Source organism: Dipteris shenzhenensis, chromosome 28 (assembly GCF_047967505.1).
Source record: "Dipteris shenzhenensis isolate YYH24624 ecotype China chromosome 28, Dip_SZ_1.0, whole genome shotgun sequence".
Lineage (NCBI taxonomy): Eukaryota > Viridiplantae > Streptophyta > Polypodiopsida > Gleicheniales > Dipteridaceae > Dipteris > Dipteris shenzhenensis.
Window position 1 is genome coordinate 10002300 of NC_141623.1, and position 17114 is coordinate 10019413.

Consider the following 17114-nt stretch of genomic DNA (forward strand, 5'->3'; position numbering starts at 1 on the left):
CTCACATTTAGTAAAGGCTAGGAAGGTGTTTGTGGTAATGTGCAAGTTCTTATCGGGGGCTTTTGAAGTATTACCACATTCACTACTTAAGGCTAAGGCAGGTATTTACAAGAGTGTGCAAGCTCTTGTTAGCCCAATCTAAGGCCTAAGTAGCCTACATGTTATTGTTATGTCAGCCATAATCACGGAACTGTCTGGTGTGGTTATGGTGAAGTGGGAAAATAGAGGGCTCAACAATGCTTACATTAATGGGAGTGTAGAGGGTCAGGGACTAGGGATTACCCTAGGCCTAGGCAACAATATGGAGTGTATAAGTAAGGCCTAAATGGGCATAGAGGTTCTAAGGTCCATATGGACACATGGCACTCAAGAGAACACCATGTGGCAAGCACTGGACTAGGAGGGAGGATTCCATAAGGAACTTGAGAGAGAGCAAGTTCATCTGACAAGGAGGGGAATCCGTGGCAGGGTGGAAATGAGAGAGCTGAGCCCTCCTTTGTGGTAATAGTGGCATAACATTTGGTATCAGAGCTACTGACGAGAAAGGGATGCACACAGTATATGGGGTATCAGGTCATATGCATAGAGTCTAGTATGACTCTATGAGGCTAGTACACGATAGTTTCATGACACATTGCAATGACAAAATCAAGTTTATGGCATCCACCTTCTAACACACTTACTTCAGCCAAATTGAATTGATTGCATCATGACCCATGGGACAGGAATAGTAAATCAGAATTTGGAATTTCAGAGTCTGAGTCCCAAGAGGCTTATTTAATACTCAGGCTAGTTCTGTGTAGTGAAGTGTGGTTGTTTCGAGATGGCACTATGTGGCACCGTGCATGGAAAATGAGCATGGAGAACCATGCGGGCATTAGTTTTGCAACTTCTATTACAGCCAAGTACTAGTAGGCTACTAGTACTCAGAGAGTTAAAGCACTATCATATCTACAGCTAGCCTTCTGTTACTCAAAGGAACAGTCAATTTGAGTTAGAGGTGACCTTAAAGGGATAGCTTAGGGGCTTACCAAATTGCGAGTTCAGCCTCGTGACGTGAGTCGAGATCAACACAGATGCAAGGCTACGTGGCAATGCACCCCACAGTCCACTTCACCGATTTGCCATTTACTTACATATGCTCGAAGCATATCCTCAATGATCTGATTGACTCTTTCAGTTTGACCATCACTCTGTGGATGATCTGCGATGCTCATATTCAATGAAGTTTCTAACCTCTTAAACACAGCCCTTCAAAAATGGCTGTTAAATTTGCTATCCAAGTCACTAACAATACTGGCTGATAGCCCATATAATCTATAGATATGCTCTACAAATAGCCTAGCTAATTTTGGAGTTTTAACATCTTCATTAACAGGAGTAAAATGAGCCATCTTGGTCAACCGATCCACAATTACCCATACTGAGTTGTGGCCCCTATGTGTCCTAGGTAATTCCACAATGAAATCCATAGAGATGCTTTCAAAAGAGAAGTTTTGAAAAATTAAAAGTAGCTATAGTAGCAGCTCTTGTCTTAAAAGTAGTGGATCCCAATGAACCATTCGTGGTTGAGACAGATGCCAATGATTTTGCTATTGGGGTAGTACTTTTCCAAAAAGGTCGACCAGTGGCTTTTTAAAGCAAAAAGTTAGATCGTGCCCAATGAAATTACTGAGCATATGAGAAGGAACTATATGCTATAGTCTATGCTTTAAAAAGTGGAGGCACTACTTATATGGTGCAAAATTTGAGATCATCTTTAATCAAGAGAGAATTAAGTGGATTTGTAATTAGCCAGAGGTTAAAGGTAGAAAAGCTAGATGAGCTGAGTTAATGCAAGAGTTTGATATACAATTGGCATATAGGAAAAGGAAGTTCAATGTGGTAGTAGACTCTCTTAGTTGAATGCCAATTGTTAATGAATTGAGTTTTACTCAATTTTAGAATGATTTCCTAGACTCCTTAAAGTGGAAATGTGAGATTGATCCTCACTTCTCTGAAATATGGAAAGCAATTAGAAATAGGGATCCAACTGATCGAGAGGCTTTCACTGAGGAGGGAAATGGCGACACACCACATGTTGGTGATAAAGGACTCAAGTGGAAAAAATATACTATTGAAGATGGCTATCTACTCTACAAGGGTAGAGTATGTGTCCTGCATAATAATGACATTAGGCGCCAAATTCTTTTTAAATGTCATGATAGTCCGAGTGTTGGACACCCGAGAATTCTGAAGACATATGTGCTTCTAAAAGACAATTCTTTTGGCCTAGAATAGGTAAGGACGTCCAAGATTATGTATTGAAGTGCCAAAAGTGCCAGTTCAATAAGGCTGAATGCCTTAAGGTAGGAGATCTCCTACACCCATTGGAGATTCCATCTGGCAAATGGGAAAGCATCTCCATGGGTTTCATTATGGGATTACCTAGGACACAGAGGGGGCATAACTCAGTGTGGGTAATTGTGGATTAGGATGGCTCATTTTATTCTTGTCAATGAAGATGTTAAAACTCCAAAATTAGCTAAGGCTATTTGTGGAGCATATCTATAGATTATATGGGCTACCAGTCGGTATTGTTAGTGACCAGGATAGCAAATTCACCCATTTTTGGAGGGTTGTGTTTAAGAGGTTAGAAACTTCATTGAATATGAGCACCGCGGATCATCCACAGAATGATGGTCAAGCTGAAAGAGTCAATCAGATCATTGAGAATATGCTTTGAGCAAATGTAAGTAAACAGAAAACTAATTAGAAAGAATATTTGCCCATATTAGAATTTGCATATAATAGTGCCAAACATTCAGCTACAGGTTTTAGTCCATTCATGATGATGTATGAATTTCAACCAAGAGACCTAATGACAGTGGGACTCGAAAAAGAGAAGGTTCAAGCGACCAAACACTTTCTTGAAGATATGAATCAAATGCTTAAGTTAGCTAGAGATAGCATAAGAAGAGCTCAGGATAGAGAGCTTGGGATAGAGCTCGAAGTTATGCAAACCCCCACCATAGAAAGTTGGAGTTGGGTGGAGTTTGAAGTAAATGAGAAAGTCTACCTTAAGGTACCTGAATCTTCAAAATCTCTAAAGACAGGTAAATGTCCAAAGTTGTCTCCTAGGTATTGTGGACCATTCACAATAGTTAAGAGGATTGGAGAACTTGCTTACAAATTAGCCTTACTTGAGGGATGTAGAGTACATCCAGTTTTTCATGTTAGTAGGCTAAAAAGAAAATTAGGAGATGATGATAATATCATTGGAAATGAAGTCCTAGTTGAACTCATTGAACCTACATCTTTACCACATGAACCAGAAAGAATTTTAGATAAACAATAAAAAAGAACACGACATACTATATGGCAAGAATGTATGGTTAAGTGGAAAGATAGACTTGAAGAGAGTTCGACATGGGAAAGGGTAAGCAATCTCCAGAGGAGGTTTCCCAATTTTGTTTGCGAGGACATAAACCATTCTTAAGGGGAAGGGAATGTTACGTTAGCCATAATCCCAGGACCACTGCCATCTGGTGTGGTTATGGTGGAGTGGGAAACCAAATGGCTCGACAGTGCTTGCATCAATGAGAGTGTAGAGGGTTGGGGACTAGGGATTACCCTAGGCCTAGGCAACAATATGGAGTGCATAAGTAAGGCTTAAATGGGCATAGAGGTTCTAAGGTCCATATGCACACATGGCACTCAAGAGAACACAATGTGGCAAGCACTAGGTAGGAGGGAGGATTCGAGAAGGACCTTGACAGAGTGCAAGTTCATGTGACGAGGAGGGGAATCCGTGGCAAGGTGGAAATGAGAGAGTTAAGCCCTCCTTTGTGGTGATAGTGGCATAACAGTTATGCTAGCCTATGCCACATCACTCACCTTTGAAAGTGAAAATGTCTATTATGGTACTCTTTCCTTAGCTAACCACCTATATTCTATTGGCCTCCGGTTCCTCCTATAGCACCTTACAAAGAGAGTTCCCATATATGTTTCTCTTTAGTGGGAACTACCCACCACTTTTCTCCTCTAGCTCAACCCTATGAACTTAGTTACACTTTCAAGTATCAAGTTTCTACCTTATCAAGGAACATGAGTTTCTCAACTTGTCATTCAAGAGCTGGAGCTCACCTCTACTAACTTGTTAAGAAGGCATCAACAACGTTTCTATTTTTTCCTCTTAATAGTGGATAAGTTGTATGGAATTCTCTAGCACCCTTACAAGATCTTGTCAAGTGCTCACCTCATCAAGCTCCTCAATTTTTATCATGGAGATCTTCTAATACTATGATCTTTAATCTAGGGAGATCACAAATCCTAAGGGAGACAATGTATCTGAGACTCTAATGGTTGTTATTGGCTCTCCTAATTTGACATCTATAGTGATAGCCCCTTCCACCTTGAACCATTTTCACTTCCTCATATGTGGCTAAACTATCTAGTATCGATTATGCCATAGCATTGCCTTCTAGTCACTCTTGGAATTACTATCCTTAAATTTGGAAGGTTGAATTCTATTGGCACAACTGCTTCCAATCCATATGTTAGTCTGAATGGAGTATAAGTTGTGCTCACCTTATATCTATTTTGTATGCCCACAGCATAGCTCAAAGCTTGTTTTCTCAATTTGTTCTATCGGCTTCTAGAGATTTGGTGATGATCTTGAGAGTGTTTTGTTGGTGGTTTAGCTTGACCACTTCCTTCAGGGTAGTAGGACATGGATTTCCGATGGACCACCACAAATTCTAAAAGTAGATGGTGAGTTCCTTCATTCACAAAGTGTGAGCCTTTGTTGCTTGTATTGTCTCCAGTGGGTAGCCAAGTATAAAAATGATGTTCAGGTTGATAATATCATGCACTTGCATTCCTTAACGTCCTTGGCTAAAGCCTTGGCTTTAGTCCATTTTTCCATGTATCCTATAGCTACTATGTCAAGTCTGGCTTGGGTGCCTTTAGCTATGGAATGAATTGGTCCTACATAGTTGAGACCATAGCTTTTGGAAAGGTTGCATTGAAAGGATTGGATTGCGGGGCATATGGTCTTGCCTAGGAGGAGGTGGAGCCTTTGACAGACATCATAGCTTTTGAATCCTTAAATAATGTGGATCACCATAGTCCAACTTGAAGTATCTTGTGAGTATTGAAATCAGTGTGAAATAGCCACCTACCATGCGAAAGTGTGCTTCTTGCAAAACTGGTTCCATCTAATCTTCTTTAACACACCTCCTCAACACAACATGCAATCAAACGCCCTTCATGCCACATCAATGAGTTATCCAACTTGGAAGTGATGCATCTAGAATATCATATTACAATCTTGTAATTCCCTCCTCTCTAATTAGATGGGATAGATGGTCAACCATGTAATATTGCTTTCCATTCTTTTTCATCCCTCTTGGCCTCTCTTTTGCTAATTCTTGCCCTCCATTTTGCATTCTTGTCCTCTCTCTCTCTCTCTCTCTCTTATATCCTATTACCCTTAGTTTTTCTCTCATCGAGGGTTATCTTTGATCCAAATCACCATAATTGTGAAGTCAAACTCCATTAAGATGAGCAACCATTTTGAAATGATTGAACTCTCTTTGTCGGGTGACTACCAAAAGATGTCCAATGTCTTATTACAGGAATAAATATGCACATTGAACTCAATTTCCCAATCTAGAGCCTCAAGATGGGAGATTTGATGAGGATCTCCTTGAGTTTTTGAAATAAGATATCACACTCATCATTCCATTTAAAGACAATAAGTAGGTGGTATGTGGCTTTTGCCAAGGTGGAAAAGTCTAGGATAAATCTTCTATAGTAGCCTATATCTCATGGATACTTGTGCTCCTTTTGTAATTCCTCGGTGGTAACAACTCCAAAACCATTCATTGGTAGTTATTGTATATCGGGACACAATGTGTCCCAATACCACTCCATGTGTCACAATATTTTGGCATTTCAGAGGTTTGAGGGAGATCTCATAAAATCAACATTGGTCAAACATCTTCCTCTTGCATTTGAGGTGATCTTCCCGTGAGGAAAGAATGCAGAGGTCAAGCATGAACATGTCTACAAACCTTCTTAATTGATCCTTAAAAATACTAGATGTGAGTATCATGAAGGTTATAGGGGTATTGGTGAGACCAAAGGCATCATTTTGGAGGCAAAACCCCCACATTTTGTCAAAATCCATTTATTTGTGTCCTTAGGATCACGATCATTACATGGTTGTACCATCGACTTCTATTGCTACTACTTTTTTCAACATGCTTAATGAAGGGCAAGGGATAATGATCACAAAGAATTCACATTATGTAGATTGAGATAGACCTTAATATTGCCATTATTTTCTAGGACTAGTAATTGGTGACACCCAATCTATCAATCTCATACCTAAAGTCTACTTCAATTGACATTTTCAACTCTTGTTTGACCACATTAGGTTCATGGGGTGTGTGGCATATTGGCTTAGCATTCTGCTTCATGGATATGGTGTGTGATTCCTTTCATGTCTTTGTAGACCAAGCAAAGTAGTCCCTATACTCCACTAGGAGTTCCTTTAACTTTTCAACTACGTAGATAGGGTTAGGTGGTTTCCTCAGTAGACTAGGTCTCTCATCTTTGTTTTTGTAAGACCATCATAGGCCTTATGCTTTGCTTCTACTAGTTTGCTTTTTGCTTGTGGCAATGTTGTGGTAACATCCCCTAGCTTGTATTTGTTAAAGTACTCGAGAGTGTTATCAGCTTCATTTGAGTTTCTATGTTTGGCTCCCTCCAGATGTACGGGCATTTGTTTTTAGTTTGTTATTTTTTTCTTAATTCACCGAGCTTTTGGGTTTTTTAGTAGCTTGTTCCATCCTTGCCATATCAAAGTGATTTTGCCTTGGCTCTAGCTTTCACCACCGATAGAGCTTGTCTTCTTGAAGTAATCCTCTCCAAAATTAGATGTAAATATCATCATTAAGATTAATCATGAAAATTTTCACATCAACTAGATCTTTTGAAGAGCTTCTTCTTCTCCTTCTTCTTCTTTGGACTGAAGCATCATAAGGTTGGCTCTTTGGGACTTAAAGACATTGGTGCAAGTTGGTGCTTTCCCTTTTTGGATCTGTAAGAATGGGGATGATTTATGCCCTCATATCTCCACAAGCTATAAGCATCTTCTAAATTAGCCATCCACCCCCACTCTAGCTAGAAGAAGGTGACCTTTAATGGAAAGTTTTTATTGTGAGCTCTTTCAAGGGGATTCTACCCCATCCAACTCTATTATAGCTACTTGGAGGTGACTAAGTAGTCCTAGGTTTACCTCGAGTGGGGCCTTTTTTGTGAAGGCAATCTTAGTTGCTCCTTTAAGATGAAATTTTTCATGGGGTGGCCCTTCCTAGTGTCTTTTTTGCGGAGGCTTGATGTCAAATCTGGTGGATGGAGAGCCAATCATGCCTTGCTATGACCATGCCATACCTTGTTTATTTCTTCAAGGTGGCCTTGTTCTTATGCTTGAACACGGCAAGCTATCACCATTCTTAGACTTACCAAGTCAAGAGTGGCTAGCACATGCATCCAATTCATGATTTTATGGTTATCTTGATTTTAACGTACTTCTACTTTGGTTCGATGTTCTTGTTATTGTGCCTTATTCCTCAACCCAATTCCTAGCTCTAACTAGCTTTGTATTCTAGGAGTCCAGATCAACCTTGGCTATATCTCCCATACTAGAAAGGATGACACTACTAGTAGTAGCCCAATTGTCAGTCAAGTGAGCTATGGCATCAAATGCTATGGAGTGTTTGTGACATGCACTATTACAAAATCGTCATAAAGTGAAGGCTAACTATTTACATCAATGTATCATAGACAAGCCATAATGGTTGTACCTTGGTCTGGTTAGAAAGCTTGATGTTGAAATTTGACCTTTTTAAAGGTGAATTTCCCCATAGCTCATAAGTGTCTACAGAAATCGCATTGAGAATGGCATCTCCATCAAGTAGAGCACTCATTTCATACAATCTCTTAATTTCCAGAGAGCATTAATTGCATTCAATATTTTAAATTCTAGAGGAATAGTGGCATTGTAGGAATAACCTTCCTAGTGGGGCGACGATTTTAATAAGGGCTTTGGTAACATTTTTTGAGTTGCCTATGGCTACCATAGTTGAGTCCTTTGAAGCTCTACTCAAAGTTTGAGATAAGCCAATAGGCTAGGATTTGTTCTCTAAAGGGATCCCAATGGAAAATCTATTTCTGTACTCAAGATGGCAACAAGGCTGGCATTGCTAGTACGGTCTAGAGATGTTCCACCTCCCACTTTCTACATAAGTGTGAAGCTTATGGATGCTGGTGTCGAGATCCTATCTTTGTCGAAATTGGAAGTCCCAATCCTACAAATCTAGAGCATAATGAGGCTTCTAGCTCATCCACGTGTTAGATATTGAAGCTTTCCAATTTGGAATCCTTTGCTTGCTGAGGGATGTTCAATGTCTATCCAAAAATGGGCTTTTTTGCACATCCTCTTTTTAGGGACGAGATCTAGATCCTTCTTGATTAGACAAAGAAATTTCCGATTAAGTTGAGGATGCTAAACTGCCATCAAATCCTTCATCAAGGTATATTTTTCTTAAATCTAGCTTTCTTCTTCTTCATGGATTTTCTCTCACGGTTTATGTTTTAGTAGCCCCACTAGAAAAGGTATAATCTTCAATTGCTAGAAGTCCTAATATGTTCATTTAAATGCTTGAAGAAGATTATAAATAGGTTATGATGTCACTAGGTTTCTCAAAACATCTTCTTTGCTAAGTCCTTTAATTGTACCACATAGCCCCTAGTTCCTTTCTTCGTTAGTTGCTTGATGGTGTTGAGAAGCTTTAGGGGATCACCTTTCATACAATTGGATTGAACCTCAAGCTTTAGGGGATCATCTGTCATACTGTAAGGTTGAACCTCAAGTAGAAATTCTCTTATAGTGTAATATATCAAGGCTGACTCTCCCCTTTGGTTTAAGTTCCATAAATCATTCCAAGGTCTTGTCATTAAGGAGTAGGAGAAAGCACTTATCTTCTTTGCATCCCCATTCAGTTTATCCACATTGTAAACTTGGAGGATGTAGTAAAATTATATATCAGGGTCCCTTTGTCTAGAATACTTGGATACAATTCGGCTTGCAACTCGCGAGTTTTCCAAATAATGCTAAGAAACTCATGCAATATTAGTGTGAAACAACCCAATGTTGGTTCCTTTTTAGGTATAGAGAATAACTACTCCCCCTATGTCCACCGAAAGAGCATAGGAGGATCCTCTAAGCTTCTAACACCCGAAGAGCACAAGAGGATTCTCTAAGCTTCTAATTACATATCCTTGTGTGACAAATGCACACACACGCACACACATCTTTATAGAACTACTACTCACAAATTTAACCTAAGAAGTAAGCCAAGTTACACTTATGTTCTCATCAATAACCAAGCATACGTTGCCATTTGGATCAATAACCAAGCATACGTTGCCATTTGGATTTTGAATGATAAGCCTATCTATATCTTTGCTTATGCTACTATGCTCCCTCTAGAGATGAACTTGTCCCAAAAAGCTTCCGAGCAAAAAATCATACAAAAGCCCCTGTGCTTTCCTCCATGCACCCTTTTACAATAAGCCCATCCACCTTCTAGAATAGCTGGCTTTTTCTAAAAATAAAGCTTTTTCTAACTTTAGTTTACACACTTAGCCAAGCCACTAATATTCCAAATTTCAAATATGTACATAAGCTGTTGTAATATCAAAAATTAGGCATAAGCCTTATTCATCCCCACATCACTGGAGTTGCGCCTACATGCCCAAAATATGGCGGATCATGCTTGCCAGATGCCATCGCCCGATCAATTACTCTTCCCCTGGATTCACACGATTAATAGTAATGAAATATTTCAAGCATAAGATAACCTTGGAATTAATCACCACAATCAATCAACCTTTCAGTATTATAGCAACACGAAATCAATAAATCACAGATGAATGGTGCACACATGCGACACATACCATCTCATGGTGCACCTGATGCTACACATGAATAAAATCGTATGGATGGTGCACACATGCTACACATACCGTCATCGCGTAAGTGGTGCACACAATGCTACACACTCATACAGCCGCAGCCGTATATCCAGCCATGTAGGAGCACACATGCATCACTACGGAACATTGAGCACACATGCATTAGCTGCGCGACAAAAATGTTGGATCTCACTAAACTAAATATTGAAGGATTAAATTAATGGGATAATTCCAATTCTCGTAACACCATGGCTAGCCATAGGAAAATGCTTGGAGTATTTGTAGTTGTGGAAAGAACTTCAAAACAAAGTCAACCTATTTTTCACTTATTTTCCCTCTATAATGTACGAGCATGGACGACAATGTGCACCCGAATCCGCAAATCGAGCTCAAAAGGAGGCACTTAAGAGAATGACACAAGTGAGTGAACGTCAAAGCAGTTGGAGGAAAATTGGGGACCTTCTTCGAAAGGAGAGGCTCTCTTTGTACAGTCGTTTCTCTATGCTCTTCTTATTTAGGTTATGTATGTGAATCCTTTAGCTCTTGAGATCATTTTATGCATGTGAAGGGGTACTTAAAAAATCCCTTATCTAGTATGTCCCCATAGGTCGTGAATGCCTAAAACCCATAGATGAAAGGAGCCCTTTTTCTATACAAACTTATGTTTTTTTACAAAATTCAATAAAAAATCCCTTATCTATAAATGTTGCCTGGACAAAAAGAGTTTTCTGTACAAACTTATGTTTTTTTTTTTCAAAATTCAATAAAAAACACCATATGTAAATACATTTTTGTAAAATTTTGAACAGGAAACCCCTCCGTTTGAAGCAACATGGCATATAGACATATTTCTGGGTGAACCCATGGCCATGGTGGGGCCATAATTTCCACTATCATAAAAGTGGGGCCATAATTTCCACTATCATAAAATTCACATGTGAAAGCAAGAATGGAGAACCTAATGGTTGGTTAAAAGAAGAAGGGAATGATGACTTTTGGTGATACCCAATACTAAGGTCAATTTATACTATATATAATTGATGTTGTTCTCTCTCTCTCTCTCTCTCTCTCCAAGTGTGGAGAGTGTAAAGCTCCCAAAAATAGGGTTTAAAACAAGGTGAATGATATTTAATCATTCATAAGGCCTGCCCAAGATAAAAAAAGTGAAAAAGAATACCCTGGAGATGGTGTGTAGGAAGACTCCAGGAGATAAAGGAAGGAGGGGGAGAGAGAGAGGATTCCAAGGGAAAGAAATAGAAAGTGGAGAAAAAGGTGGAGGATTCCAAGGGAAAGAAATAGAAAGTGGCGAGGTGGACCAATCATAAAATTTAGACTTTCACAAAAAGAAATCTCTGAATTTTGGCTTTCATGGAAAGCACCTTGGTCACTCTACCCTTCCCCCTTGGGGGAGGCCAAAAAACAAAGAGATAACGTAGAAGGCTTGCACTTTTGTTAAAAAGTGTCCCACACACTGTGTTGCCAAGTGGCCCCCTTCTATTTTGGTTCTCTCTCTTTCTCTCTTTTTCTCTCTCTCTCACACACACACACACTTTGCAAATCTCTTTGCATTTGTTTTAAGAACTCTCTCTCTCTCTCTCTCTCTTTCTTTTAATAAAACGTTTTAAATGGGGGAGGAGTGGCCACATGTGACTTTATCTAGCATTTGATGTGATGTGCGGTGAGCAAGAATGTGACACTGGAGGAAGGACACTGAGTGTAGGACACCTTCTGAGAGGCCTTTGAAAGTTTGCTCAATTTTGCACTGCAATGGCTTTCCATCGTATCCTCCTTCTCCATCTCTGCATTCATCCTTCCAAATCCCACCTCCGTCTTCCTTCATCCCTCTCGATCCTTTTCCTCATTCGCTCTTCGCATCTTGTAGCCATCGATCGTCCGCAAAACTTCCATTCGCTCTGTCACTCTCCCAATTGAAAGATCGCAGCAGCAAGCACCGGAGAGAGATGAATCTCCAACGAGACTGTGCTACTACAGTTTGAAAAAGCACGGCTCAGAAAGAGATACATCCTTCACAAGCTTCCTAGCTATTTCTTGAGATACATCCTTCACAAGCCTCCTAGCTTTCCCTGTTGTGAAGAACTGGAAGCTTCCAGGGAATTCCTCTGGATGAGATGGTTTTCCAAGCTGGGAAAATTACGCTACAAGACGGTTTCTGTGAGCTCATTTGATCGCTACCATGGACAGGAGACGGCTTGACATGAGGATTCGTTCAAGATTCAGCCAGCTCTTCAATTTGCGAAGAGGTTGAGAAGAGGAGGCTCAGATGTGCGCAAATTTGAGCTACAATGCCTTCCTTCACAAAATTGTAAAGATTGGACGTGACGAAGGTACAAATATCTCTGGCTTCGATTCCTTCTGGAGCTCACTTCACCCGCTTTCTTTTGGGAGTCATCATGGTGTGTTCTTTTGGGAGTGATCATGGTGTGTCTCAGGTACCCGAATAGTTCGATTCTTCCTTTAAAGGCATCCGCTTTCTCAGCAGCAAGTACCATGTTTACCATCTTTGCCGCACTTTTCCCTCTCGCAATCTGCTGGCACCCTCTTGTCATGCTGCTCCTGCTTCTGTGGTCACCTTCAGCCGCATTAACCAACGATGAGGGTACACGCCTTGCTCTTCTTGTCATGTTTGGTCTTTTGCAAACATGAGCGTCTAACTCGTCAAAAGCAAATGAAACTTAACGAGATTATTCCATGGATGTGTCCGCGGAAACGAGAAGATGAGAAGTTCTTTTGTTGGAGTAAAAATGTATTAAGTGTTTAACATGCCCAAAAAAACAGAATGGTGGAAGTCAAATCATTAACTCATCTCCACGTATTATAGCTTTTTTGCTCGTCGAACGAGCAAAAATACTTTCCTTTCGTTGTTCCAGAGACTCCGCGTTCACATTGAGCGTAACGAGTAGCTTTACATGGACGATTCATAAACATGGTAGTTGAGGTACGTCGACAGTTTACGTTCTCATTGGGGAGACCATCAGGTTTATTACGGGATGTTACCTATATTCGTGCATGGTGCGCTTCGATTTCATCAATTGAATGACCGGGACATTCAGAACCTTGGCCACTTGTTGCATGCCTTTGTAAATATCTATGACATTCTTCCCCATTCTGGCCCTGTAGAAACTTGGTCGTTTGGTGTGCTAGCTGGTCATCCAATTTCCTGGCATGTTTGACCGCGTGGGTAAGCTTGCCGGTGAACATTTTTCTTAGCAGACTTTGCAGTAGGTAATGCTCAATTTAGGGTGGCTTGCAGCCGGTGAACATTTTTCTTAGCAGACTTTGCAGTAGGTAATGCTCAATTTTGGGTGGCTTGCAGTGCCTCCTGCCTGGGTGCCAGAACAGGTTTTTAAGTCGCAACGCTTGATGGAGAGTTAGGGTAAACAAAGGTATCAAAGGCGGAAGGGGCTGATTCATAAGTTATGCATGTGATACGTTACCTGCCGTTATTGAATTCTGGGAAGGAACAGGTGCGTACAGCATGCATGCTGCGTACACGATGTCATGAATCCTGGCTGTCCAAGGCGGCAGCTAAAAAATAGTCCAAGGGCAGAGGCAACTGCTCGAAACAGGTTCCCAAAAAAGCTAAACAGCAGGCAAGAAACATGAACGGGTTCTTCTAGTCCATGAAAAGTGTTGGAAGCTCCAAAATAGTGACGAAATGTCAGCTGTACCAAACTTCCAAGCAGCAAAATGAACTGAACTCAGTCCAGAGCAGCTTTCAAAATAACAAGAAGCTGGACAGAGCAAGAGGCAATAGCTCACACCCTAAAACAAAATCTTCTCCCAACAAGAGGCAATAACTCACACCCTTAAATTTTTTTTTCCTCCCAACAGAGTGATAGCGTGGTGAGCGATGCCCAGTCGGGCTGACAAATAATAGGGGTGGTCAGACCTAATTGGCCGTCCATATTGGATGTGCGATAAATTTTGAGGTCTCTCTATGACATCTCCATTCTAGGGCTCCACAGGAGAGGAGCAGTGGATCCCAGCTCTCTTTGATCTTATGTTGAAGCTCTAGATGATGGGGATGTTGGAGGAGTGGTTGGGATAGTTGGGTTGAAACCTGTAGCTAGCACATGGTCACAGCGCCACTTTCCGGATTGCTTTCCCAAGAGAGAGACGTGATTATGGGTGTGCACTGGCAGTGATACTATTAGAGAGGAGCGAGAAGCTCAGCTGGAATGCATTGTCCCTGAACAAGCTTGCAATTAGGTTGGGATCTAGGCCTCTTTTCTGATGTCATGGGCCCTCTCACTGTGGGTCTGGAGCTGGTGATACCGCATGGTGCCGCATGAATTTGTACTACTCGCCTCTAAAGACTCCACAGTCAACCTTTCACAAAGGGAGCCTATTTCCCAACCACCACAAATCTGTTACCAGCAGCAAGATCCCCCCTGCAAATCAGTTGCGACCCACCCTACAAATCCCTGCAAACCCCAGTCGAGCCACCCCTCCAGTCACCACGACCCTCTTCTGCATCCTTCAAATTGCCATATAGACACCTTCCCGACAATGCAAACTCTGCAGCCTGCTGTTCTACCCTGATGGCCTCTGTATTACCCTGCTTATCTGCCGTACAGCCTCTACACAGTAGCCCCTCCGTTCTGCCAGACTGTTTTGCCTTGGAATTCATGACCCTGCAACCCTGATTTCTCCTAGAGATTCACACATGCAGCACAGCGCACCCTCTGCCTCAAGAATGCTGCATTTTGCCTCCACAAGAGCACCCCGTCTTCTAATCTGACGCTGTTCATCCAGACAGTTAGCGAATGCCTTATACAAGGACGTACATTGAAAGTTGAAGACACCCCGAACTGCAAAATCAGACCCCAAGCAACCAGCAAAATGGCATCGATTTCCTTATAGTAAATGGCCTCCTTCCATCCCGTTGAGGTTCTACAACCCCACTAATCTTTGCTGTTCTTCCCGACAAATACTGCAGCAAATGACTAGTCGCCTAAAGGATTGGATTAGCTTCTCTTCCTTACATACATTATCAGGAGCACCCTGGGAACCCCCTCTGGCATGATTCCGTGTGCAAATTGTAAGTCTTGCATACCTAGGCTTATTTGCCTGATGGATGTTCTGCATCACATGCCGTAAACAAGATCTCCATCACATCCTCTACTTACTCCGTGAGGCTCCCCAAATGCCATTTCTTTCTCGGAACAGTTGAGGTGGTGTTTCAAAAGACAAGGTGTTACCAGGATGCTCATCTGGAGTTTGCTGTCTATCCTTGGCACAAGATATACCCAGTTTGGCCAGCCTCACCACTGACCAGGTTATACTCCCTATCTATTGGCACCAACCTATCCCACCAAGCAAGTTCCCACAGGCTTGCCTCATTCACCGGGACATTTATTTTCTTTACAGGTTAATGACACAATTCCACTAGAGGTAGAAAAAGATGAACTCTGTCTTCTTCATCATCTCTTACAAGCATCAAAGCAGAAAAGAATTGAAATTAAACTCACAGAAGCTGGTCAGAGAAACGTCAAAATTCTCGACCTGTGGCTTGCCAAAACATGCTTATGTTTTGACACCGTCGACCTATGCAATAACAAGAAGATAGCACTGGCTGCCTCATGAATGAAAAACAGTGCATTTCTCTGGTGGCAGAGATGCCTCAAAGATGGCAAAGTGATCACATGAGATTGTTTTGAACATGTGCTCCGGAAGTAGTTAGTGCCTATCAATGTAGACTTCCAAGCACGATTAAAACTTTGACAGTTGGAGCAAAATGGCTCAAGATGACTATGTTCTATGCATTCTCTAACGCATTTTGGACATTGATAGTGGGAGAAATGGCATCGACTTATCACCGAGTTCCTTTTACAATGGTATGATCTTGATGATTCTGACACTACTTGGCAAACCGATAAGGTTATGCAGCAATATCTTACAGCAGTATTTTTTGCATTAGACGTGATCCCTTCTACACAAATTCATCTTTGCCACCAGGGTCTTCTTTTGAGTGGGAGGGGATGTCATGATCCATGATGTATTCCTTTCCTAAAACCTTACGTGTATGGAAGGCTGGATGAATGGGCACTTGTGGAAGGGTATGCCCTTGCGATGGGGCACAACCCTTCACAAGAACTACAACCAAGAGCTACAAATCTTCTAAAGAGGCATACACTTATGAAGATTACGATTCGATTTGTAATGTTGTAATGTAGTCTATCATCAGCGGTTTTGCACCCTTCGCAAGATGTACACACTTCTTCAGATGCACACCCTTTGGAACACACCTTTTCATGTGTGATAAGAGAGCCCTCATGTATAAATCAGACACACTTCTGATACTTTAGGACTGCAATCCAGATATCCTTGTTCTTTGCTGTCATAACAATCTCCTTTCTGCTTCTCAGCTTAGTAATGATATTAGATTGCTAGGATTTCTTACAAGCCTGCATCGACGTCAACCTGCAAAATCAAACATAGAGAAGTAGCCTAAGCCAATGAACACAACCTGCAAACTCAAGTGAAAGGAAGAGGACGCGCATCAACGATATGCAAAGAAGAATCGCTTTGAAAAGGGTCGCAAGCTGGGACGGCACCTGCAAGAACACAAAGGACTACAAACAAAATAGTGAACCACAAGCAATGCCTAACTCACGGGAGCTCAAGCAGAAGGGCGATCCATAAAAGTGGACAATGAACATGGCAACGCTTTCAATAATGGTAGCAATGCAAGCAAGAGACCTGTAAGGAAATTAGAAGCTGTGTGCAAAGGAAAATTGAAGAGTCAGGCGGTGCGGTCACCTAACAGTCATCCTCTATTGTCCCAAGAACATTTGATGTGCCAACATGCAATCAGACAACAAGATCAACGTTACCACGAATGACCATCTACAATCTACAAGTGATACATTGTTTGCAACCCACACATTCAAACCTGCAACGTAATCCACATTTGAGTAACAAAGAGCTCACTGTCATCGTCATGTGCCAAAAACCGATAGAGCATGCAATCTTCAATGATTGAACTGGCAAAAGAGGGCAAGTAAGGCAAAGAAGAAAAAGAGGGCTCAAAGCCTATTGAAGATCCCCATCAACTAAATCAGAAG

The 17114-nt window shown here is 41.3% G+C and overlaps 1 protein-coding gene across 3 annotated transcripts in view; it reads left to right on the forward strand.

Annotated features, from left to right (window-relative positions):
* Positions 1-11773: 11773 nt before the first annotated feature.
* Positions 11774-17114, forward strand: part of LOC147883150 (LRR receptor kinase SERK2-like) — a 141394-nt gene continuing 136053 nt past the window's right edge. For 2 of the 3 annotated variants that reach the window (XM_087399733.1, XM_087399736.1), the window contains exons 1-2: positions 11774-12371; positions 12477-12643. In XM_087399733.1, coding sequence (XP_087255859.1) covers positions 12535-12643 — 109 coding nt within the window. In that variant the 5' untranslated portion in view covers positions 11774-12371; positions 12477-12534. The remainder of the gene's footprint in view (positions 12372-12476; positions 12644-17114) is intronic. The other variant, XM_087399734.1, reaches the window with a different exon arrangement.